This window comes from Oncorhynchus masou, chromosome 8 (assembly GCF_036934945.1).
Source record: "Oncorhynchus masou masou isolate Uvic2021 chromosome 8, UVic_Omas_1.1, whole genome shotgun sequence".
NCBI lineage: Eukaryota > Metazoa > Chordata > Actinopteri > Salmoniformes > Salmonidae > Oncorhynchus > Oncorhynchus masou.
Window position 1 is genome coordinate 16,073,226 of NC_088219.1, and position 22,720 is coordinate 16,095,945.

At 42.6% G+C, this 22,720-nt stretch overlaps 3 protein-coding genes and 1 non-coding gene across 4 annotated transcripts; 1 reads left to right on the forward strand and 3 right to left on the reverse strand.

The window, feature by feature from the left end:
* Positions 1–7,087: 7,087 nt before the first annotated feature.
* On the forward strand, positions 7,088–13,416 carry LOC135544206 (protein O-glucosyltransferase 3-like). The gene is made up of 8 exons (XM_064971651.1): positions 7,088–7,613; positions 8,857–9,054; positions 9,594–9,877; positions 10,083–10,299; positions 10,397–10,593; positions 10,745–10,939; positions 12,708–12,812; positions 12,939–13,416. The coding sequence occupies exons 1-8, from the start codon at positions 7,379–7,381 to the stop codon at positions 13,080–13,082; spliced, it is 1,575 nt and encodes a 524-aa protein (XP_064827723.1). The 5' UTR covers positions 7,088–7,378; the 3' UTR covers positions 13,083–13,416.
* Positions 13,417–14,229: 813 nt separating this feature from the next.
* trnac-gca (transfer RNA cysteine (anticodon GCA)) lies at positions 14,230–14,301 on the reverse strand. The gene has a single exon. It is a non-coding gene; the product is annotated as a tRNA-Cys (tRNA).
* Positions 14,302–16,187: 1,886 nt separating this feature from the next.
* Positions 16,188–19,566, reverse strand: LOC135544207 (coiled-coil domain-containing protein 82-like). Its single transcript, XM_064971652.1, has 7 exons — positions 18,714–19,566; positions 18,324–18,546; positions 18,137–18,229; positions 17,910–18,034; positions 17,582–17,746; positions 17,133–17,321; positions 16,188–16,862 (listed from the first exon to the last, which is right to left on the reverse strand). The coding sequence occupies exons 1-7, from the start codon at positions 19,233–19,235 to the stop codon at positions 16,797–16,799; spliced, it is 1,383 nt and encodes a 460-aa protein (XP_064827724.1). The 5' UTR covers positions 19,236–19,566; the 3' UTR covers positions 16,188–16,796.
* Positions 19,567–19,790: 224 nt separating this feature from the next.
* LOC135543883 (sperm-associated antigen 16 protein) lies at positions 19,791–21,874 on the reverse strand. Its single transcript, XM_064971197.1, has one exon. The coding sequence runs from the start codon at positions 21,825–21,827 to the stop codon at positions 19,929–19,931; it is 1,899 nt and encodes a 632-aa protein (XP_064827269.1). The 5' UTR covers positions 21,828–21,874; the 3' UTR covers positions 19,791–19,928.
* Positions 21,875–22,720: the final 846 nt, after the last annotated feature.

Genomic DNA, 22,720 nt, shown 5'->3' on the forward strand with positions numbered 1-22,720 from the left:
AAGTTCTCAACCCGCTACAGCCCAGTCAATGAGAATGGGGGCGTGTTCGGTCCTCCTTTTCCTGTAGTCCACGATCATCTCCTTTGTCTTGCTCATGTTGAGGGAGAGGTTGATGTCCTGGCACCACAGTGCCAGGTCTCTGACCTCCTCCCTATAGACTCTCTCATAGTTTTTGGTGATCAGGCCTACGACTGTTGTGTCGTCAGCAAATTTAATGATGGTGTTGGAGGCGTGCCTGGCCGTGCAGTCGTGAGGGAACAGGGAGGGGCCCCTTGTTGAGGATCAGCGTGGCGGATGTGTTGTTTACCTACCCTTACCACCTGGGGGTGGCCTGTCAGGAAGTCCAGAATCCAGTTGCAGAGGGAGGTGTTTAGACCCATGTGGACACTACGATGCTGAACACTGAGCTTTAGTCAATGAATAACATTCTCACATAGGTGTTCCTTTTGTCCAGCTGGGAAAGGGCAGTGTGGAGTGCAATTGAGATTGCTTCATCTGGTGATCTGTTGGGGTAGTGTGATAATTAGACTGGGTCTAGGGTTTCCAGGATGATGGTGTTATTGTGAGCCATTACCAGCCTTTCAAAGCACTTCATGGCTACCGACGTGAGTGTTACGGAGTGGTAGTCATTTAGGCAGGTTACCTTCTTATCTGTAACAACGTTTGAGGGTAAAACATATGCCACCTCATAGTTATGTTTCTGATCGGTTGGCCATGTATAGCGTGAGGTGTCAGTCGAGGGTGGACCAGGTGAAACTGGGTCTGTGTTCAGTGGAAGGCTTGTCATCATGAATGGTGCTGTGTTCACTGAAAAGGTGAGGGACAGGAGCAGCCTGCAGTTCAAGTACCTGACCTTTGACACAGAGCATCTGGTATGTAGTGATCCAATCCACACAAGTATCATTCTGCTGTCCACTCTCCTACACACTTTATCCATGTATCATATACTGTACACTGCATTGTCTTATGGATATCTGAAGCTTATGGCTCCCTCACTGGCAACTTCCTGTGAAGTTTTAGATTTTGGGAAAGCCCAGATGCTTTCGGAAAGTAATTCAGACCACTTGAATTTTTTCACATTTTGTTACATGACAGCCTTATTCTAAAATGGATTAAATGCATTTTTCCCTCATCAATCTACACACAATACCCCATAATGACACAGCAAAAACAGGTTTTTAGACATTTTTGACAATATATTAAAAGTTAAAAAACGGAAATAGCTTGTTCACATTAGTATTCAGACCTTTCGCTATGAGACTCGAAATTGAGCTCAGGTGCAATCTGTTTCCATTGATCATTCTTGAGATGTTTCTACAACTTGATTGGAGTCCACCTATGGTAAAGTCAATTGATTAGACATGATTTGGAAAGGCACACACCTGTCTATATAACGTTCCAGAGTTGACAGTGCATGTCAGAACAAACCCAAGCCATGCGGTCGAAGGAACTGTCCGTAGATCGCAGAGATAGAATTGTGTCAAGGCACAGATCTGGGGGAGGGTACCAAAAAATGCCTGCAGCATTAATGGTCTCCAAGAACACAGTGGCCTCCATCATTCTTAAATGGAAGAAGTTGAGAACAACCAAGACTCTCCCTAGAGCTTGCTGCCCAGCCAAACTGAGCAATCGGGGGAAAAGGGTCTTGGTCAGGGAGGTGACCAAGAACCTGATGGTCACTCTGACAGACTTCCAGAATTCCTCTGTGGAGATGGAATAGCTTTCCAGAAGGACAACAAATACAGGTGTGCCAGCACTCCACCAACAGGCCTTTATGGTAGAGTGGCCAGATGGAAGCCACTCCTCAGTAAAAGGCACATGACAGCCCGCTTGGAGTTTACCAAAAGGCACCAACAGGACTCTCAGATCATGAGAAACAAGATTCTGCTGAAACCAAGATTGAACTCTTTGGCCTGAATGCCAAGTGTCTCATCTGGACGAAACCTGGCTCCATCCCTACAGTGAAGCATGGTGGTGGCAGCATCATGCTGTGGGGATGTTTTTTTCAACGGAAGGGACTGGGAGACTAGTCAGGATCAATGGAAAGATGAATGGAGCAAAGTATAGAGAGATCCTTAATGAAAACCTGCTCCAGAGTGCTTAGGACCTCAGACTGGGGTGAAGGTTCACCTTCCAACAGGACATCGACAGCCAAGACAACATAGGAGTGGCTTCAGGACAAGTCTCTGAATGTCCTTGAGTAGCCCAACATGATCGAACATCTCTGGAGAGACCTGAAAATATCTGTGCAGCAACACCCCCCATCTGACCTGACAGAGCTTGGGTGGATCTGCAGAGAAGAATGGGAGAAGTTATTTACCAAGCTGGACCTGCGGAGTGCCTACAATCTGATCTGCATCCGGGAGTGTGATGAATGGAAGATGGCCTTTAGTAGGGTGTCTGAGCACTACGAGTACTTGGTGATGCCTTAAGGTTTAGCCAATGCTACGTCTGTGTTTCAGGTATTCGTGACCGAGGTGTTTCAGGACATACTTGGGTGCCAGGTGGTTGTGTATGTCGATGACACCCTGATCTACTCAGCCACCTTGGAGGAGCACATCCCCCATGTCCGGGTAGTCCTGGGATGCCTCCTGGAGAACCATCTGTACGTGATTGGTTTAAACTGGTGTAGTTAGAGTGGACACAAGAGTGAGAAAGACCGGAGAGCAAGACAGGAAATGTACATATTTCTTCCAGCGGTCACATTTACACTAGCTAGCTATTAAACTGTAGGTAATTAGTCTGTATTATTGAATAACTAACCACATATCCAACTAGCTAGCTAAGTTAACTAGCCACTAAGTTAGAAAATAATGTTAAGGTTAGCTAATGTAGCTAATGTTAGCTACAGTGCCTTGCGAAAGTATTCAGCCCCCTTGAACTTTGCGACCTTTTGCCACATTTCAGGCTTCAAACATAAAGATATAAAACTGTATTTTTTTGTGAAGAATCAACAACAAGTGGGACACAATCATGAAGTGGAACAACATTTATTGGATTTTTCAAACTTTTTTTAACAAATCAAAAACAGAAAAATTGGGCGTGCAAAATTATTCAGCCCCCTTAAGTTTATACTTTGTAGCCTCACCTTTTGCTGCGATTACAGCTGTAAGTCGCTTGAGGTATGTCTCTATCAGTTTTGCACATCGAGAGACTGACATTTTTTCCCATTCCTCCTTGCAAAACAGCTCGAGCACAGTAAGGTTGGATGGAGAGCATTTGTGAACAGCAGTTTTCAGTTCTTTCCACAGATTCTCGATTGGATTCAGGTCTGGACTTTGACTTGGCCATTCTAACACCTGGATATGTTTTTTTAACCATTCCATTGTAGATTTTGCTTTATGTTTTGGATCATTGTCTTGTTGGAAGACAAATCTCTGTCCCAGTCTCAGGTCTTTTGCAGACTCCATCAGGTTTTCTTCCAGAATGGTCCTGTATTTGGCTCCATCCATCTTCCCATAAATTTTAACCATCTTCCCTGTCCCTGCTGAAGAAAAGCAGGCCCAAATCATGATGCTGCCACCACCATGTTTGACAGTGGGAATGGTGTGTTCAGGGTGATGAGCTGTGTTGCTTTTACGCCAAACATAACATTTTGCATTGTTGCCAAAAAGTTCAATTTTGGTTTCATCTGACCAGAGCACCTTCTTCCACATGTTTGGTGTGTCTCCCAGGTGGCTTGTGGCAAACTTTAAATGACACTTTTTATGGATATCTTTAAGAAATGGCTTTCGTCTTGCCACTCTTCCATAAAGGCCAGATTTGTGCAATATACGACCGATTGTTGTCCTATGGACAGAGTCTCCCACCTCAGCTGTAGATCTCTGCAGTTCATCCAGAGTGATCATGGGCCTCTTGGCTGCATCTCTGATCAGTCTTCTCCTTGTATGAGCTGAAAGTTTAGAGGGACGGCCAGGTCTTTGGTAGATTTGCAGTGGTCTGATACTCCTTCCATTTCAATATTAACGCTTGCACAGTGCTCCTTGGGATGTTTAAAGCTTGGGAAATCTTTTTGTATCCAAATCCGGCTTTAAACTTCTTCACAACAGTATCTCGGACCTGCCTGGTGTGTTCCTTGTTCTTCATGATGCTCTCTGCGCTTTTAACGGACCTCTGAGACTATCACAGTGCAGGTGCATTTATACGGAGACTTGATTACACACAGGTGGATTGTATTTATCATCATTAGTCATTTAGGTCAACATTGGATCATTCAGAGATCCTCACTGAACCTCTGGAGAGAGTTTGCTGCACTGAAAGTAAAGGGGCTGAATAATTTTGCACGCCCAATTTTTCAGTTTTTGATTTGTTAAAAAAAGTTTGAAATATCCAATAAATGTCGTTCCACTTCATGATTGTGTCCCACTTGTTGTTGATTCTTCACAAAAAAATACAGTTTTATATCTTTATGTTTGAAGCCTGAAATGTGGCAAAAGGTCGCAAAGTTCAAGGGGGCCGAATACTTTCGCAAGGCACTATACAGATGTGCCAAAAGTGAATGCCTCGCAAGGCACTGTACAGATGTGCCAAAAGTGAATGCCAATCTTGTTCTCTTCCATGGCCATAGGTCAGGCTCACTGCAGCACCACTTAGAGAGAGGACCAAGACAATTCTAGAGTAACAGAACCAGTCAGTCAGCCTCCAGTGAAGCATGAGGATTGTACATCTATCCAATGGAGAGAACACATCCAACCATCAGCTGAATTGAAAACATCTATTCCCTCTAACAGCCCAACTCTGAACATATGTAGCAGCCCCATCAGAGAAGTCCACTTCAGAAGATCTCTGGTTGCGCCATAACACCAGCTTGCCATTTGTCCTTGATCAGGCCACAGTGTGTGGAGTCGCCAGGAATGTTCTCCTTGCTAAGACCAAGCAGCTCCACCACACTGCCCACCACAGCAGAACCATGCTTCATACCACACGGTCTCATTACCCTCCTGAATATAGGACCAGATTAAACTCATCTTTGATATTTAACTCTCTGTCCATGTATAAGAACACCTCAGCTACACCAGCTGAGAGTCCAAAACACTCTAACAGGGCCAAGTCACTTGATAGACATTTAACCGCTGGTGACAATAACTCCCTTTACTCGCCACCCAGTGACACAATATGGTTGTCATCTTCTGAGAGAATCAACATGTTGGCGAAGCAGCATAACTTAGCAGCCCAAGTTGGTTTATCAAAAGCCATCAGCCCACAGAGGAATCTGCAGACAAATGCTTCTGTTCAATCCAATAACCAAAGAATGTTCAAACACCATGCATATTTTACAGGTGTATATGACAAAGGTCCCAACATGACAATTACGACTCATTCTCTCTCCAGCCTTAGCTCCAGGTCCTCCCACCGGACTCAGACACCTCTTCACAGCTCCCCAGTTTCACTAGATCATAGAAAGAATAAAAGCAATTGGTTCAGAAATTAGTGATAGTGAAATACATCATATCAGTCAGCTTAAACAGCAGACTTCAAAAAAGGATTTGTTTGCATTTCGTAATAGAAAGAATAGCTTGGATCTGCCTACTCAGGGTGCAACTCCTATCTCTGAGAGAGCTGAAAAAGTGCCCACTGAATACAGAAGCAACCGCAAAGTAGATCAGATACTGAATCACCTCAGGATAACATTCAGTAGCAAATATATAGAGAAGAGTGTGTCGCTTGATAGAAAGGGAAAAACACTTGAGGGAGCTTGTGACATCAGTGAGAATAGAGGGACAGGGAAGAGCAGTGGTCCAGAGGTCAAATAAGTGCTAAAACTAAGACAACAGAACAGAGGCAGGAATGGGCAGACAATGCCTACCATTAAAATAGCATCCATGAATGCCCAGTTAGATTTTCAAGACAAAGGAACACAATATCAATATCAAATGCAATCCCATCACTATCAAAGGAAGAATTATGTAGAACACATTATCCACATTCACCCTATGTTAGTAGTAATCGGTTGTAAAATAATCCCAGATTGAATCTACAAGTTCTAGACCCAATTATGTTAGCCTCAACACGGAGAATGAAGATGCTCATTAGGTAAGGACAGTAGATCAGATAGGAGTACAACTGGCTGTTTTAAACTCACACAGCACTCATACCCAAATAGCACTCCAACCACTACAGATTTGGGCGTGAAACATGGCCGCTCCATATCTGTCACCAACATTTACTCAAACCGAACATCAAAAAACAGGCGCATCTCCACAGGAACTGATATGGCCTCCACACGGGACCTAAGGAGTCTGGAGGATATCAGAGGGCCAGGGGACATTGGTCGCTCACACAGGACCCTTTCCAGAGCTTGTTCTTGCATACTGAGCCAGAGAACCTATGTTAGCCAGAATAGAACAGACTGCATCCTAAGCTCTAAGAGCCTGACATTGCCCCGGCCTCTACGGTTCAATGAGTCATCAATTTGCCCACAGAGATTTAAAATTCACTTATCATTGATCAGATGTCACAGGTCCAGTTTGTCAGACTTTGAGGAGTATGACCCAGATACCACTACAGATGGAGAGTACTACTTGAGCAGTGGTGATTGGGAGAAGAATCAATACTCTAGCAAAGGGGGATGTTTTGAGTAACATTGTGCAAATATTTTTATTTAGCAATTCACGTTTTAGTGAAAATAATTTCTTACAGGCCTCTGTATTGTTGAAAGACATGACTAAAACAGGACTAAATATGTGCATTAATTGAATCCATATTGTAGCCAACTTAATCACATCTCTACTGTTGCCAGGGCTCTATGCTTTTTTACAAGTTGAAAAAATGTTTGCGAACACAAATAAATTGAAGAGCACAATGAAAAATATTTGAGATAATAAAACTAGATTCGTACATTTTTCTAGTTTCACTGGTGCTCCTAAATAAAAAATTCCAGGTCGCACAGCTAGATGTTTAGGCGTATATGCGAGTAAAATGCTCGCACCGTAGAGCCCTGCGTTGCACGTATAAGCACAGTTAATATTTTTGTTTAAATAATTGAATCATTAAAAAAAAATGTTAAGCCTATGTACTGTTGCTTTGCGTAAGCGGAACGGAAAGTATGGATCCCAGTGGACGACACCGAGGATATTTTCATGGTACATTCAGTCTGGAAAAAAGTTCGTGACATTAAGCGAATCTTGTTTAATTAAAAGCGTGTAATATACGGTATTCTTCTGTAATATCCAATCGATAATTGGTCTGTGTAAACAAATGCTTTTTCCTGTGCGTATTTCATCAAAATTCCTCAATACCCACGAGTCCATACATCGTCCAATCACACTCCGCCAAATCAAAACTTCACCCCCCGATCTCCACCCTTTTCTGAAGACGAGATGCTGCCTGCATAATTGGAACCATAATTAGTTTGCTAGTCTACTTTTAGAAATTAACTATGACGCGTAAAGATAACCTACTCAACCCTATACGGAGTTTATTTCCGTTAGTTTGTATAGTTTTAATATTATCCACATGTTGTAGTGACTTTCCGTGTTGTCAAGCTAGTGAAGTCGGTCCTGAAAAATGTCTTGTTTGGGGTCCAGGGCTCGACCCAAAAGTCGTTTTGCCCGTCCGATACTTCATCATCCAGGCTGTCAACTCAGCTGGGAAAAACTTCACCCTCTCTCCAGGTACGTGTTGATAAACAGCAGAATTACCTAAAACCAATGGGCGCAACCGACTGAAGACGAAAGTTGAGTGACGTCGGGGGGAGGTGCATCTGCGACAGCCGAAAGTAATGTGGTTTTCCAAAGCAAGGCTCAGATCAATATTTTATTTAACTAGGCAAGTCAGTTAAGAACAAATTCTTATTTTTAAGACAGATTTTTACCTTGGGCTTCGATCTAGAAACCTTTCGGTCACTGGCCCAACGCTCCAACCTCTAGGCTACCTGCCGCCCCAAGAAATGCAGTGTTGTCATGGTTTATAAAATGTTTTCTTTATGTCAAAAAAAACAACATTTATCCAACACCAATATCACACACTTGCAACCTGAAATCACATGTGTGCAATCAATTAGTGAGGGAGAGCCTCAATCACATGTAGCCTCATTCACTGTAGGCTACACATGAATTGCAGCAAATTGGTTTCTGTTTCTTTCGCGTGGGTCAAGTACAAACACCCTAATGATTGCTTGTCACCCTAATGATTGCTTGTCAATAGCGCCTCCCACAATGCAGGTGATGGCTGCAGGATGAAATTGGTGAAGAGCAACTGCAGACATTTGAAATCAACTTCATGACCTTTGATCTCATGATTTTGTAAGGTTCATGCAGTCATTAGTCACTTTAACTCAACCTACATGTACATATTACCTCAACTAACTGGTGCCCCCTGTATATAGCCTCTCTACTGTTATTTTACTGCTGCTCTTTAATTATTTGTTGATTTTTTTTTTTTTTTACTTATCTATTTTTTACTGAACACTTATTTTTCTTTAAACTGCACTGTTGGTTAATGGCTTGTATGTAAGCAGTGAATGCAGAATGCAACACACTTTGAAAGGCGGTCGAACGCACCCAATTATTTAATATCTGTTGAATGTCTATCCCTTATCAAAGTTCTCTTTTGGGAAACTTTTTAGCAATCCATCCTTTTCAAGGCATTTTATCCCAATATCAATTGAGATCTCATATACAATGGTGAGTTTGTCATCTACCAAATACATGTTTTTGTTGCTCTAGCCAATGTTTTATTGCTGCACAAAATCAAACTCTTAAACAGTGTCCATGATTGGGAACCCTTTTATTCCCCTAGTTAGCTTAGTCTTTGCAGACTGAAAATGACTCCATCTCTAATTGACCTTATGGTTACATTATTGTTTCCGTTACAGAGGTGATCCATCTAACTAATTATAATTCTCTTTACATGTAGGTAAAGACTCATTCAGAGTGAAGATTGTCTCACTCTCACAGAAGGAGCATGTCCGCATCCACGTCCCCCTCCCCCTGGACAGAGGAGATGGTTCTTTTCTGATGAGGTACCGTCTGTATGGCAGTATCCTCAAGGGACTGAAGGTCGAAGTACTCTACAGAGACAGTCACGTTGCCAAGTCACCTTACACCCTACAAGGTACCTATATCAGTCAATGGCTCACAGATTATTTCAATGAAAGCAGATTAGTGTGATCAGTTGACAGAAATTACACGTGAACTCCTCATCAGAGTATGCCTGTATAAATAATATCCTCCAATACCCCCAACAGCACACATTTTTATTGTAGCCCCAGACAAAAACACCTAATTGAACTTGATAAGTTTATTTATTTTACCTTTATTTAACCAGGCAAGTCAGTTAAGAACAAATTCTTATTTTCAATGACGGCCTAGGAACAGTGGGTTAACTGCCTGTTCAGGGGCAGAAGGACAGATTTGTACCTTGTCAGCTCAGGGGTTTGAACTTGCAACCTTCCGGTTACTAGTCCAACGCTCTAACAACTAGGCTACCCTGCCGCAAGTAGAATCTGGTGTGCTTGTCCAGGGCCATAACAAAAATATGTACTGTTGGGGGGACTGGAGCTGGGAAACACTTGACAAGATGGCAGTATGTTGTAAATTTGATCTATTCTTACTGCTTCCACATGATGCATCCCTTTGGTTGTATATACTCAGGCCCAGTCTATCATGAGTACTGCGACTGCCCAGAGCATGATGTTCCCACCTGGCAGAGCATTATGCAGTGTCCTGCTGAGGAACCCCAGATCCAGAGGGACTTCAATGCCTTCCCCTCTATTGATCTGCAGCGCCTCCTACAGGAAGTTCCCCAGCGGTTCTCCAAAAGAGGAGGTCTCATTCACTACGCTGTCATCAACAACCAGGTGTACCGTCGCTCGCTGGGAAAATACACTGACTTCAAGATGTTCTCTGATGAGATGTTACTATCCCTAGCCAGGAAGGTAAAGAGTTGCTTTGTGGGGGGTTTTGTGTGCAGGTCTCTGTCCTTTCATCAAGAAGTATGATCATGTTCCTTTCTGAACTGTTTTTTGATACTTTGTCTGTTGCCTGAAACTCTCTAATACCGTATATTCAATATAATTGTTTAGTTCATTGTTCTGCATAAACTGAGGTCCCCTGTCTTTGTCTCTGAATTTGAATTGAAAGGTGAGGTTGCCTGATGTTGAATTTTACATCAATGTGGGAGACTGGCCAATGGAAACAAGGAAAGCAGATGACGATCCTGGGCCTGTTCCAATCATCTCCTGGTGTGGCTCCACAGACACCCGAGACATCATTCTGCCCACTTACGACATCACTCACTCAACCCTGGAGACCATGAGGGGCGTTTCCAATGACCTACTGTCAGTCCAAGGCAACACAGGTAAGACATATAACCTCATACACTATTCCTTAACCTCATTCTGCTTACTTACACATCATTACTCACAATAACCTTATTCTGTTTCCTTGGTGTCTAGGTCCCCCTTGGGCCAACAAAACGGAACAGGCCTTCTTCCGTGGCCGGGACAGTCGTGAAGAGCGCCTACACCTAGTCACTCTGTCCAAGAAAAACCCAGAGCTGCTAGATGCCGGGATCACTGGCTGGTTCTTTTTCAGGGAAAGGGAGAAGGATCTGGGGAAAGCAAATCTTGTTGGATTCTTTGACTTCTTCAAGGTGAGGGAACATTCTGAACACTCCAATCACCCAAAGCCAGCAGTTTCCCATTTGAAAACTGATTTTACATAAGTGAGAAGAAATGTTAGCCATTGTTGATTTGTAATTTATTCAGAACTGTGACACCTTGAGTTCCCTCTCCCATTTATAGTATAAGTATCAGGTGAATGTGGATGGCACAGTGGCAGCTTACAGGTTCCCTTACCTGATGCTGGGGAACAGTTTGGTGCTGAAGCAAATCTCACCATATTATGAGCATTTCTACACCCATCTGAAGCCAGGCACCCACTACATCCATGTGAAGAGGAGTCTCTCTGACCTCATACAAAAGATTGAGTGGGCTAAGGTAAGGGAGAGTCAAATCCCCCCCCAAAATGGTCACTTGTTACGTAAACAACATGGGGAAAACTAATAGTGAAATGTTTACTTACGGGCCCTTCCCAACAATGCAGTGAAAACTAATAGAAAGATAACATGAGGAATAAATACATAATGAGTAACGATAACCTGACAATATACAGTGCATTGTATTCAGACCCCTTCACTTTTTCCACATTTTGTTACTTTACAGTCTTATTCTAAAATTGATTAAATTAATGTTTTCCCTCATCAATCTACACACAATACCTCATAATGACAAAGGAAAAAAGTTTAGACATTTTTGCAAATGTATTGAAAATAGAAACTTACCGTATTCAGACCCTTTGCTATGAGACTCGAAATTGAGCTCAGTTGCATCCTGTTTCCATTGATCATCCTTGAGATTTTCTACAACTTGATTGGAGTCCACCTGTGGTAAATTCAATTGATTGGACATGATTTGGAAAGGCACCTGTCTATATAAGGTGCCACAGTTGACACTGCACGTCAGAGCAAGAACAAAGCCATGAGGTTGTTGTCAGTAGAGCTCATGAGACAGGATTGTGTTGAGGCACAGATCTGGGGAAGGGTACCGAAAAATGTCTGGTCACTCTGAACAGAAACCAATGACCACTCTGACAGTGTTCTAGAGTTCCTCTGTGGAGATGGGAGAAACTTCCAGAAGGACAACTATCTCTGCAGCACTCCATCAATCAGGTCTTTATGGTAGAGTAGCCAGACGGAAGCCACTCCTGAGTAAAAGGCACATGACAGCCTGCTTGGAGTTTGCCAAAAGACACCTAAACCTCAGACCATGAGAAACAAGATTCTCCAAGATTTAACTATTTAGCCTGAATGATAAGCATCTGGAGGAAGCCAGGCACCATCCCTACGGTGAAGCATGGTGGTGGTGGCAGCATCATGCTGTGGGGATGTTTTTCAGTGGCAGGGACTTGGAGACTAGTTAGGATCGAGGGAAAGATGAACAGAGAGATCCTTGATAAAAACCTGCTCCTCTGTGCTCAGGACTTCAGACTGGGGGTGAAGGTTCAGTTTCCAGCAGGACAATGACCGTAAGCACACAGCCAAGACAACGAAGGAGTGGCTTCGGGACAATTCTCTGAATGTCCATTTAAGAATAAGGCTGTAACTTAACAAAATGTCAAGGGGTATGAATACTTTCCGAGTGCACTGTAGGTAGGGGTAAAGTGACTAGGCAACAGGATAGATAATAAGCAGCAGTAGCAGCATATGTGATGAGTCAAAAGAGTTAGTGCAAAGGGGGTCATGCATATAGTCTGGGTAGCTATTTGGTTAACTATTTAGCAGTCTTATGGCTTGGGGTGAGTAGAGGCTGTTCAGGGCCCTGTTGGTTCCAAATTTGGTGCATCAGTACTGCTTGGCATGCAGTAACAGCGAGAACAGTATGACTTGGGTGGCTGGAGTCTTTGACAATTTTTAGGGCCTTCCTCTGACACTGCCTGGTATAGAGGTCCTGGATGGCAGGGAGCTCGGCCCCAGTGACGTACTGGGCCGTACACACTACCCTCTAACACCTTGCGTCGTATGCCAAGCAGTAAGTGCATGTTAAGGAAGGACATGCCAAGGAATGTATGTCAATGTGTGTCTATGCATTGCTACCATTTGTATGTTTGTCTGCTTGCAATGCGAATGCATTTTTTTTACCATTAGGATTTAGCTGTTTTTTTTGTGCATATTTGATTAAGATAGTAATGTCTTTATTTTCCCTGCAGGAGAATGATGCTGAAGCACAGGCAATCGCTAAAGCAGGCCAGGCCATTGTAAGAGAACTGGTACAACCGAACAGACTTTACTGTTACTATTTTAGTGTGCTACAGGTAATTGCCTCCTGGTATTGTTTTTATGCTATGCTTGCCAATGCTAAATAGGCTCATATATTAAGATAGCATTCTTATCATTGATATAAGAGACCCGGCTGAGGAAGTTCTTTCCTGTCATAACAGATGTACTCTGAGCGTCAGACAAGCCGGCCGACACAACATCCAGATATGGAGCTGGTGCCCCAGCCTTCAGACCAGAGTGCCCATTGTAGCTGTCAGCGAGAGCCTCAAATACATGATCCCAGCCGGAATAAGGATGAACTCTGATCAAAACACTTTGAAAGGAAAGAGTAGAGACCCTAGCTATTTCAATACAGAAAGTGCTTATTAAAGGAAGAATTACCTCTGTGATCAGGACTGCTAGCTAAGTGGATGTACCAACATTCACATAGAGAAATATTCCATTTGGTTTGAGCCAGAGGGACCATGTCACAGCTCACTTTGCCTGGAATAGGACTGCTTTAGTGACAAGACCATTATGCAAACATCAATTTCCACTGTTTTCACTGTCCTGTGTGATATTTTGTACTGCATTTTGTAATTGTATGATGGTCATCATGATTGCATTTTTATAAAAATTGATATTTTTTACATTTTCTTAGATTGCCTTTGATCTTGTTAACCTCCTGTTTGACCGAGATCAGGTCATTTGCCTTGGTTATTTATTTTTATTTAATTTAACCTTTATTTTTCTTGGCAAGTCAGTTATAAACACATTCTTATTTACAATGATGGTCTACCAAAGGGCAAAGGCCTGCTACAGGGATGGGGGCAGAGATTAAAAATCAAATAAATGAAATATAAATATAGGACAAATCGCATCACGACATAAAGAGAGACCTAAGATGACGACATAGCATGGCAGCAACACGTGACAACACAGCATGATAACAACATGGCAGAAGCAAATGGTACAAACATTATTGGGCACAGACAAAAGCACGAAGGACAAGAAGGTAGAGATAGCAATACATCACGCAAAGCAGACACAACTGTTCTAAGAGTGTCCATTACTATAGATATTCCTTGGATGGGGACAATATAAAACAATTTGTTGACATGACATACTATAGATTGATTGCTTTATTTTCGGCATAAATATTGGTCTGGAAGAGGCTCTGCAGAGTGGTCACTAGCTGGCACAGCCACAAAGTCATCAAATCTGCTAACTGCTAACCATAGTGCCTAACCTTAACCTTAAATTAAGACCAAAAAGCGAAATGTTGTTTTCATGAATTTGTACAATACTGCGGTTCAACCATCTAGCGGAAATCGCTTGATTCTGCCTTCAGAGCAAGACTCGTGACAATAACCTATGATTGTTCAATTAATAAACTACATATTTGCTTCACAGTCACTGTTGCTTGTGATCCATTATTATTGTCTACAACTAAGGCTAAAAATCACAAAAATGAGGGGGCACCCGGATTTGAACCGGGGACCTCTTGATCTGCAGTCAAATGCTCTACCACTGAGCTATACCCCCAGTGCGTGTAAATTAAGGAATATATATAGTATATATATGGAACAGCACAGAGGTGGTTATGCGTGTATTGTTAAATTTACGTAGGCTATGTTTTAGTACTTATAGCTGGCTACTCGTTCAACAGCACCAAGATGGCTATGCTTAGATTGTAAAACGTAGAGTAGTATCACATTGACTTCACTTTGGACTGCCTGTGGTTTTATTTCCTAGATAATTTAAATGTCTTGACTAAAGTCTATCGCTACAGTTTTGATATAAAACAAGTATATTGTAATGAAACAGCAGGGAGCAGGTCTCGAATCCTCGACTTTCGAGTCCGGGGTCTGGCGGGCTATCGACTGTGCCGCAAAAGCGTACTCCTGTGGCAGAATCAATTTCCGCGGATATAAACCCAGGGTCGTTACGATATATATCTAGTAGTAGCTCGACGTCGGCTAGTTGTGGTGATGTGTGTTTTGTCCTCCATTTTTATTTAATTTATTTAAATTTTTAATCCCAGCCCTCGTCCCCGCAGGAGGCCTTTTTCCTTTTGGTAGGCCATCATTGTAAAAAAGAATTTGTTCTTAATTGACTTGCCCAGTTAAATAAAATAAATATAAAGTTTCAGAGCCTACACCGGATGTAGGCAGTGAGTATTTGTTCAATTGAATGACGAGACAGCAGCCATAGTGAGCATTTTGAGTAGTTTGCTCGCCAGCTTTGTAACAATTTCTTATAACCCAGTATCATATAGCATATTACTCTAGAAAAGCTTTTCATACTGATCCCATTTCGAGAGGTCTAAAACAATGACCCTCTTGACCTGAATTCCAAGCCGATCCTTTTTCACCTTTAATTCCTATCATTGTGATTGAATACCGACTTGTATTCAAACTCATAACAAATGATTGTACTCTTTACCAACGAAGTCTAGTTAATATCTTACAATCACCTTCATCCTAACTAGCTAGATAAGTAGCAAGCTGACGTTAGCTAACCATTTAGCGGTATTGTCCAGCTAGCTTTGTTTGGTCCATCCATACCAATGATCCATACTAGCTAGTGAGCCAACAACATCAAGTTCTCTAGGAATTTGCTAGCTAGCTAGTTACCTTGCTACGTGTACTAAACTAATAAAATTATTGTACATGTAATTGCTATCAAGTTAGTTTTCAGTGTTTTGTGTACTAAACATGCATCTGTCTTTCCCAAACTTTATTACACTGTCATCTTATCCTAGGAGACACGGCGCTTGACTTCCTACAAAGGGTGTGTTCGTAAATTCACTCTGGCTATCAACTCCAATTTCAGTGCACTCTCGTCTGAGTGCCAGATTGCAGAATAATTTAGGAATTCCTACAGTTTCAACCTTTCCCGAGACACACTCAGTGGGAGTGATGAGAGCATGTGGTTTGAGGATGTTCTTAATGGTGAGTATTTGAATACTATAAAAAAAGTTGCACACACTAATCAATTATGCCCCATCATTTAATGGGTGTAGCAACCAACGTTTTGGCACACAGTGGCATCTTCAATCCTGAACACTGCGTGCCGAAACGTTGGTTGCTATACCCATTAAATGTTTTGGAGCATAATTAATATGCAACTTTATTTGTATAGTTTACTGTTTCCTAGAGTATTTGAAAATGGCCATCATTCAGCTGTTTTACAAAGGATTGTGACTAATGTGGTGGTCATATTTAGATTTTCTTGCAGATCCAGCTCAATGCGAATTGATGGGAGAGCTACATCTCAGGATGGAGAATACATTGGGACTGATGTAAGAGTCTCCCAACTAGTGTTTGTTACATTTGTCTGCGGGTTTATTTCTGTGTTTTTAATTGTTTTTCTTACATGCCAGATAAAATTGCAGTGTGAAATATGAATGTATGAGGATGGACAACATGTTGTTTAATGTAGTTTTTATTATTGGTTTGTGTTATGAAGCAGCACACAGGCGTTTTTAATAGAAAATAAGCAACTCACAAGAGTCGTACCTTCCTATACTGCAGTCCACAGAACATTACTCATGTTTATATTGTCAATTCATTTCAGATCATCTGTTGAAGCAAACTCCATTTGACATGATCTTAACTATTAGAAGGACAACACTGCTTCAACTTAGTAGGGAAGGTAAGGACAGTTTAAAGAAAACACTCAGTGGTAGCATTAATTTGATTTACAGCAGTACCAGAGTATTCTGCTTCATCTTTGCACATACAGTATATAACATATGTCTGCACTAAATGTTTTGGTTGCTTATGAGCATTTACTGATATAAAATGGCTGATAAAATACAGGTACAATAGATGTCTTTGTATAGGGTAACGACTAAAGGAGGAAAATAGTTATTAAAAAGCTTTCAGTACAATCTTAAATGTTTACATTGAATGAAAGTCAAATGTCTATAGGAATAAAACACTTCTTTCCTAACAATGTGCAGAATAAACAGTAAAACTTAAATGGATGCCGATATGATGTAGATATGGATCCATGATCCTGTCTGTTGTAAACCTTCAGTCTAGCTTCTCCTCCTGGAAGTAGTCTGCCTCATTGAGATGGTCCTGGAACTTCTCATATTCCTAAGAGAGACATGAGAGTGAAACAGCGAGTGATAGTCAGTAAAGAAAATCAGAGAGCATGGCTTTCTATTCTACACATGTGGAGTTTGGGGAAACAAGCAAAGAGGAAACAGGCATTAGATAACCCAACAGTTCAAGAAAGAGTTAAGAGCTTGTAAGTAGGCATTTCCCAGTAAGGTCTACACGTGTATTCGGTGCATGTGACAAAGTTTGATTTGATGATTCAATGAGGAGTACTGTCATTTTATGGAGAGTAAGTGGGGTATATACCTCTGAGATCCAGCCACTCTCCTCCAGTTTTGTGAACACCCTTTTCACAGTTTCCTTCACCGGCTCCTCCTCGCCATTCTTCTCCTCCTCCATCACTGTCCGGCAGTGTTGAAACAAGTGGTACTTGAAGTGTTTCAGAGCATGATACACCTCTGTTCGGCTGGCACAAACAGAGCACACACTGAAAGCCTGTAATTTAGGAAAGACATGCAAGGTAGGTCACCTGTTGTGGAAAACCCTCTCAGACAAACTGCAAACTTGACATTTCACAAAAGGTTAAATTGGTGCAAGGATAAGATACATAATTATTCAATCTGATGTTGATCTGTTGTGATGTACTTTTTGTTCGGGTGGACTTTATGGGATGCCAACGTCATGTACTATATGCGTTCATCTGGGGACAGCGATGGATAAAACAAAGACGGTTGGTTTCTTCTCAGATGTAGTACCTGTGTGTCACTGGGCATGAATTGGTCCTCTTGAAGGCTGTTGAGGTCATACAGTTGCCCCGAGAGTTTCACACTGAAACTGCACTGTCGCTTGCATGCATCACAAACACTCCCATTAAATCCTAACTTCATCAGCTGGACCTTGGGGTAACACTCCACCCGCTCCTGTACATGGACACAAAAAAAACATACCTCAGTTTGCATATATTGTTTTTTCACATGATGTAAAGAATGGAAGTCTTAGCCAAAGTACAAGCATAGATGTATACAGATCAGTGAATATGCAGCCAATGTTGAATGACTTAAGTTCTCTGAAATGTTTCTTCACCTTGTACCGGTCAGTCCAGCGGCTCCTCTGTTTTAGGTTCTCCAGGCGAGGGAGGATCATCCGCTCATCAAAGTGGAACAGCGACGCCATCATCTCCTGAGCATATCGCTTTGTCCGATCACCGCCTGCTCACAGTGATCAACCAATTAGATTCCCTACACTTGGATGATACAGTCAATTGGGGATGGTGTTAAAGACCCATTATTGTTTAAAAAAGAAACACTTACCATAAAGAGACTTGAGAAAGGTTTCATCCAGGACGTTGATCATAAGGGCTTTGACGACCACTTGAAAGTGATTGAGCTGAGACCCAGTGATGACTAGCAAAAACAGGAAAATGAATCATAACACATATAGTAGTGGTGATTTCAGGTGTAAACATTGACCCATGATATAGTATCAGCTAAGACTCACACTGGCGTGGAAGAGAAACAGCCTTTTCATCTGACGACTCCTTGTCCCCTGTCTTTTTCTTATCCTCAACTATGAAGTCCTTCTGACGGTCGCTGTCATCTGCCACCTCTTCTTCACTACTGCCCACCAATACTTCAGGGGCATCATCATTGTGGTCATCATCCTCATCACCACTGGCATCTTTTGCTTCTTTACCTTTCTTTTCTTCACCCGAATCCTGAATCTTTACAAGCAAACAAAACATTGGTTGTAAAACAATGTTAAACATTTCCTCAGTACCTTATGGACGTTTTGTGGGTATATGCGACATGATTTTGCACAATGGATCAACACTTAAAGATACTGCATGTTATGTTATGCTCGTTTACATTATATATGGTGATAAGCTACCTCCAACGTGCTCCTGCGTTTCGGGACGCGGGACTTCATCTTCTTGGATAATGCCAAGAGTTGAGACTGGCGTTGCTTTCGTTTAGCTGCGGTCTCTTTGGCTTCAGCAAATTGTTTGGCATTTTGTGCAGCACTCTGGTCCTCCGAGTCAGAATCTTGACTTTGCTGTTTAATGCGTTTTTTGGGAACGACTTTCCGTTTGGGTTTGGTTCCTACGTCGCTGTCAGAGTCACTGGAGCTGTCAGCGAGGACGCGCTTCCGACGAGGACGGGATCTACCTTCGCTGGAGCTACTACCTTCACTCTGTTCTCCACTGGCAGGTGTACTTTCGCTCCCGCTGTCTGAATTCTGATACTCACTCTCTGAGTCTGAGGCGCTGATGCTGGTCGTGCTCGCGCATGACTCCTCGTCACTGTCATCAAGGATAGACGACGGCAGACCGATTTGAGCCCTTTTCTTCTTTGCTTCAGCTTTATTTTTTCGCATCGTCGCGAACACTTGACGCTTGTACAGGCTTTCCATAGTTGCTTACACAGTGCTGCTAAGTTAACAGACCAAATAAAAGTTAAATAACGTTACCAACCCTGGCTGGCTGGCTGGCTAACGTTAGCAATTAGCTAGCTAATGTGAGATGCAGAACATGCTCATTTGTGTAAAATGTCGCCTATAAAACATTATCTATGCGAGCAACCATATGTAAACAATGTTACACTTAAGTTGATACCAAGCTTTAATCTCGGTGAACCTTAAAAAATTGAAACTTCCAATTGTATCTCGTGTGCACGTTTTGTTTTGTTTTTATAGATGTTGTGTCTGTGCTTCTTCCCACTTCCGCTCTCCACTCAAAAAAAGGCTACTAAAATCATAGCGCCGCACCTGGGCATTCTAGAGAGAAACGAAGGTTTTTCCTTACCGGTAGACTACTTGTGTCAATTAAATTAGTGATTTGTATTAATCATAGGCATAACTAATGTGAATCATGTAAATAAGGTCATTAAAACCTTATTCATGTTTCAATTCAGAAATAAATTAGTAAATTATAAAACATCTTTAAATATCTTATTTTATTCAGGAAAAGTGGTAAATGTTCTTCAAAAATAAGATAATTGGAGAACAGAATTATGTGCAAGAATCAAACAATGTAACACGTCAGCAATTAGAAGTCTATTTTACATTTAATAATCAGCTAAAAATCATTTTAAGCATTTATTAATTTCATGACCAGATGAGAATGGCACCATCTGACCCAGCTGATAATAAGTACTCCCCCTTGTGATCAAAGACTACACTCTGGACAGCATCATCATGGCCCAATAAACTGGACACCTGACTAGATGCCAGCTCCACCAGCTTAACTGAGCCATCATTACTGGCGATAGCCAGTGTTCGGCCTGACGGGCTAAAGGCCATTTGGTTGCTGGGATGTGGCCCAGTGTCCATGGTTATCAAGGCTGCAACTTTCCTCACATCCCATAGTTTGACCACTCCATATGAATCACAGGAGGCAACAGTGTTGCCCAGTGCATTAAAGGTGGCATGGTTGCAGGAGTGCTGGTGGCCATAGAAGGTCTGTGCACACAGGCCAATCCTGGCATCCCACAAAGACAGGGTTTTATCAGCTGAACAAGTAAGAAGAGTGTTGGAAAAGGGCAGGAAAGTAACACTGTTGACCGAGTCAACGTGGCCACGCAGCGTGCTACGACAGCGCTCACTCTGCAGGTCCCACACCTTTGTAGTGTTGTCCATTGAGCAGGAGGCCACAAAGTCCCCACATGAGTGGAAGGAGCAGCCCCAAGTGGCATGGGTGTGGCCATCCAGAGTCAGGATGCAGCGGCCTTGGGAGAAATCCCAGATCCTTACCGTTGTGTCTCCACTGGTGGTGGCCAGGCTACCACCATTTGGGTGAAAGCTGCAGCCAGAGAGCCAATCACTATGACCCTCTCCAGTCATGATCATGTCCCCCATGGGCATACCCCACAACCTCCAGAGCTGATCGTCACTGGAGGAGGCTACAATAAACTTCCGGGGGTGCAGGGCGAGACAGCTTATTGGCAGAGTATGGGCCTTCAGTGAGTTGGTGAAGCGGAATCCAGATGCTTTGGGGCAGTGTGAGGCCAGGGCTTTAATTTGGCCTAAGTAGGGGTTCACACGGCTGCTGACAGGAAACTCTGAGTCTTTCGGGTGTTTCTGAGCTGTGTTTTTGGTTGGGTCTTTGTCTTGGTCATAGAGGGCAATTCCATCATTCTGTAGCTGGATTCCTTTCCCAGACTTACTCTGATATTTCTCCTGTTGTGGGGGCAGACCTGTGTCTCTGTTGGCTGAGCGGATTGTTGATGAGGAATGTACATTACACAGGGTGGCTTCCAGGCTGTTGGCCTGGCCACATGCTCTGTCCCTCTCTAAACTGATGAGCATCTTCTGTTTCAGCGCCACTTGGTACTTATCACTCAACTGCTTCAGTGCAGGCTCATATGACCCATAGTGCTTCTTCAGTCGTTTGATGTCTTCAACAAGCCTGTTCTTTTCTTGGACAACACGCTTATGCTGCAGACGATGGAAATCCCTCTCTTTCTGAAGTTTGACCAGTGTTTCGCTAGCTTTGGAAGCTGCGTGCCTGTAGCTGTCCCGCTCTCTCTGTACATTCTTCAGCTCGTTGTCTAGAAGTTGGTTGTGTGTATACGCGTCAGGCACAAACTCCACTAGCTCGGTTTTCAACAACCCCCTCTGCTCCATTTCGTACCACTCTGCTTGGAAACAATCCAAAGTTCTGCTCATGCCCATTTTGACAAGGAAGTTGCGGAGAAAGTCGTCCACCACTTCTGGAATGTGTGAGACGGGTTGCTTAGCTGAGCTGAGCCTCTGTAACACTGACCCCGTTCCATCTGAAGCATCGCGCAATGCTCTTACCGCGGCCTCCAAATCCTCATCATCCCCCTCTGCCAAGCTCCTTTCTTCATCGGCCAGAACCTCCTCATATTGATAATCGTCGTCTGAGTCATCTGGTATCAACACTTTTTCGAGGTAATATGGCCCATCGACAGATTCTTGCGCTGTTTCATTTTTCGCAGCCATTCTACCAACAACCGCTTTCTGTGTTTGTTTACCTGTCTCCATGGTCACACATTCTCGAACGCTGAGAGATTAAACATCCTGCTTGCCAAGTGTCTATGGAAATTGATAAACCAATCAACCCTACAGGCCAGAGAAATGTGGGTGATTTTCAATCTAAATAAAAAAACACTTCTCTTTTTTCCCCCAATCCTTTATTCCTCAACTACAACAATTACGCAGGAGTGTGTAAAATAGACAGAAACACACAACACACAATATCTAATGATATCCAACATCACACAATATCTAATGCCATTGCCATTGAATGCATTCAATGTGATAAAAACAAGTAATTATATAGCTAGGCCTACCTGTGTACGTCATGCCAAATTGCCAATAAAGAAAGCGAGAAATAGAAAGGGAGCGAGTGAGAGAGAAAACGAAAACTGCGTTCGTTTCCTAACCTGCAATGGCAAAACAATTACAGCAGGTGGCATATTCAATTCACGGTTGACGTTATAGAACCACCACTCAATGACAAGCACACACCTAAGCACTGATCGCTGCACATTAAAACGTCAGTCCCCCCATATCACCTGTCCTATAATAACCTTTATCCTATAAATTATATTATATTATAAATTATATTATAAGGTTATTGTTCTTTCTCACCTAGGTTTATAACACAATTTTATCCATATGTCAAAGTATCTGATCTCAACGTGCGTAAGAATTTAAATTATAAGGGTTTTAATAATGTAATGAAACAGCAGGGAGCAGGTCTCGAATCCTCGACCTTCGTGCCTGAGGCCCGGCGCGCTATCGACTGTGCCGCAGGTTCGATTTCCGCGCTTATAAACCCAGGGTCGTCACACTACTCCCTCCTTTCAAAGAGCGCGTCCTCGCGCTAGCTTGCGACTCTACGTCTTACAGGAACTTGCTTATCGGCCAAGTAC

What these genes read in the sequence shown, in the direction of transcription:
- LOC135544206 (XM_064971651.1), top strand. Translation starts at nt 7,379, where the DNA reads ATGACGCGTAAAGATAACCTACTCAACCCTATACGGAGTTTATTTCCG. An exon ending in TACTATCCCTAGCCAGGAAG is followed by an intron (nt 9,878 to 10,082) that starts GTAAAGAGTTGC and finishes TTGAATTGAAAG; the next exon opens with GTGAGGTTGCCTGATGTTGA. An exon ending in GATTCTTTGACTTCTTCAAG is followed by an intron (nt 10,594 to 10,744) that starts GTGAGGGAACAT and finishes TCCCATTTATAG; the next exon opens with TATAAGTATCAGGTGAATGT.
- LOC135544207 (XM_064971652.1), bottom strand. Translation starts at nt 19,235, where the DNA reads ATGGAAAGCCTGTACAAGCGTCAAGTGTTCGCGACGATGCGAAAAAAT. An exon ending in CTTTCTCAAGTCTCTTTATG is followed by an intron (nt 18,035 to 18,136) that starts GTAAGTGTTTCT and finishes CACTGTGAGCAG; the next exon opens with GCGGTGATCGGACAAAGCGA. An exon ending in GCTGGACTGACCGGTACAAG is followed by an intron (nt 17,747 to 17,909) that starts GTGAAGAAACAT and finishes GTCCATGTACAG; the next exon opens with GAGCGGGTGGAGTGTTACCC.
- LOC135543883 (XM_064971197.1), bottom strand. Translation starts at nt 21,827, where the DNA reads ATGGAGACAGGTAAACAAACACAGAAAGCGGTTGTTGGTAGAATGGCT.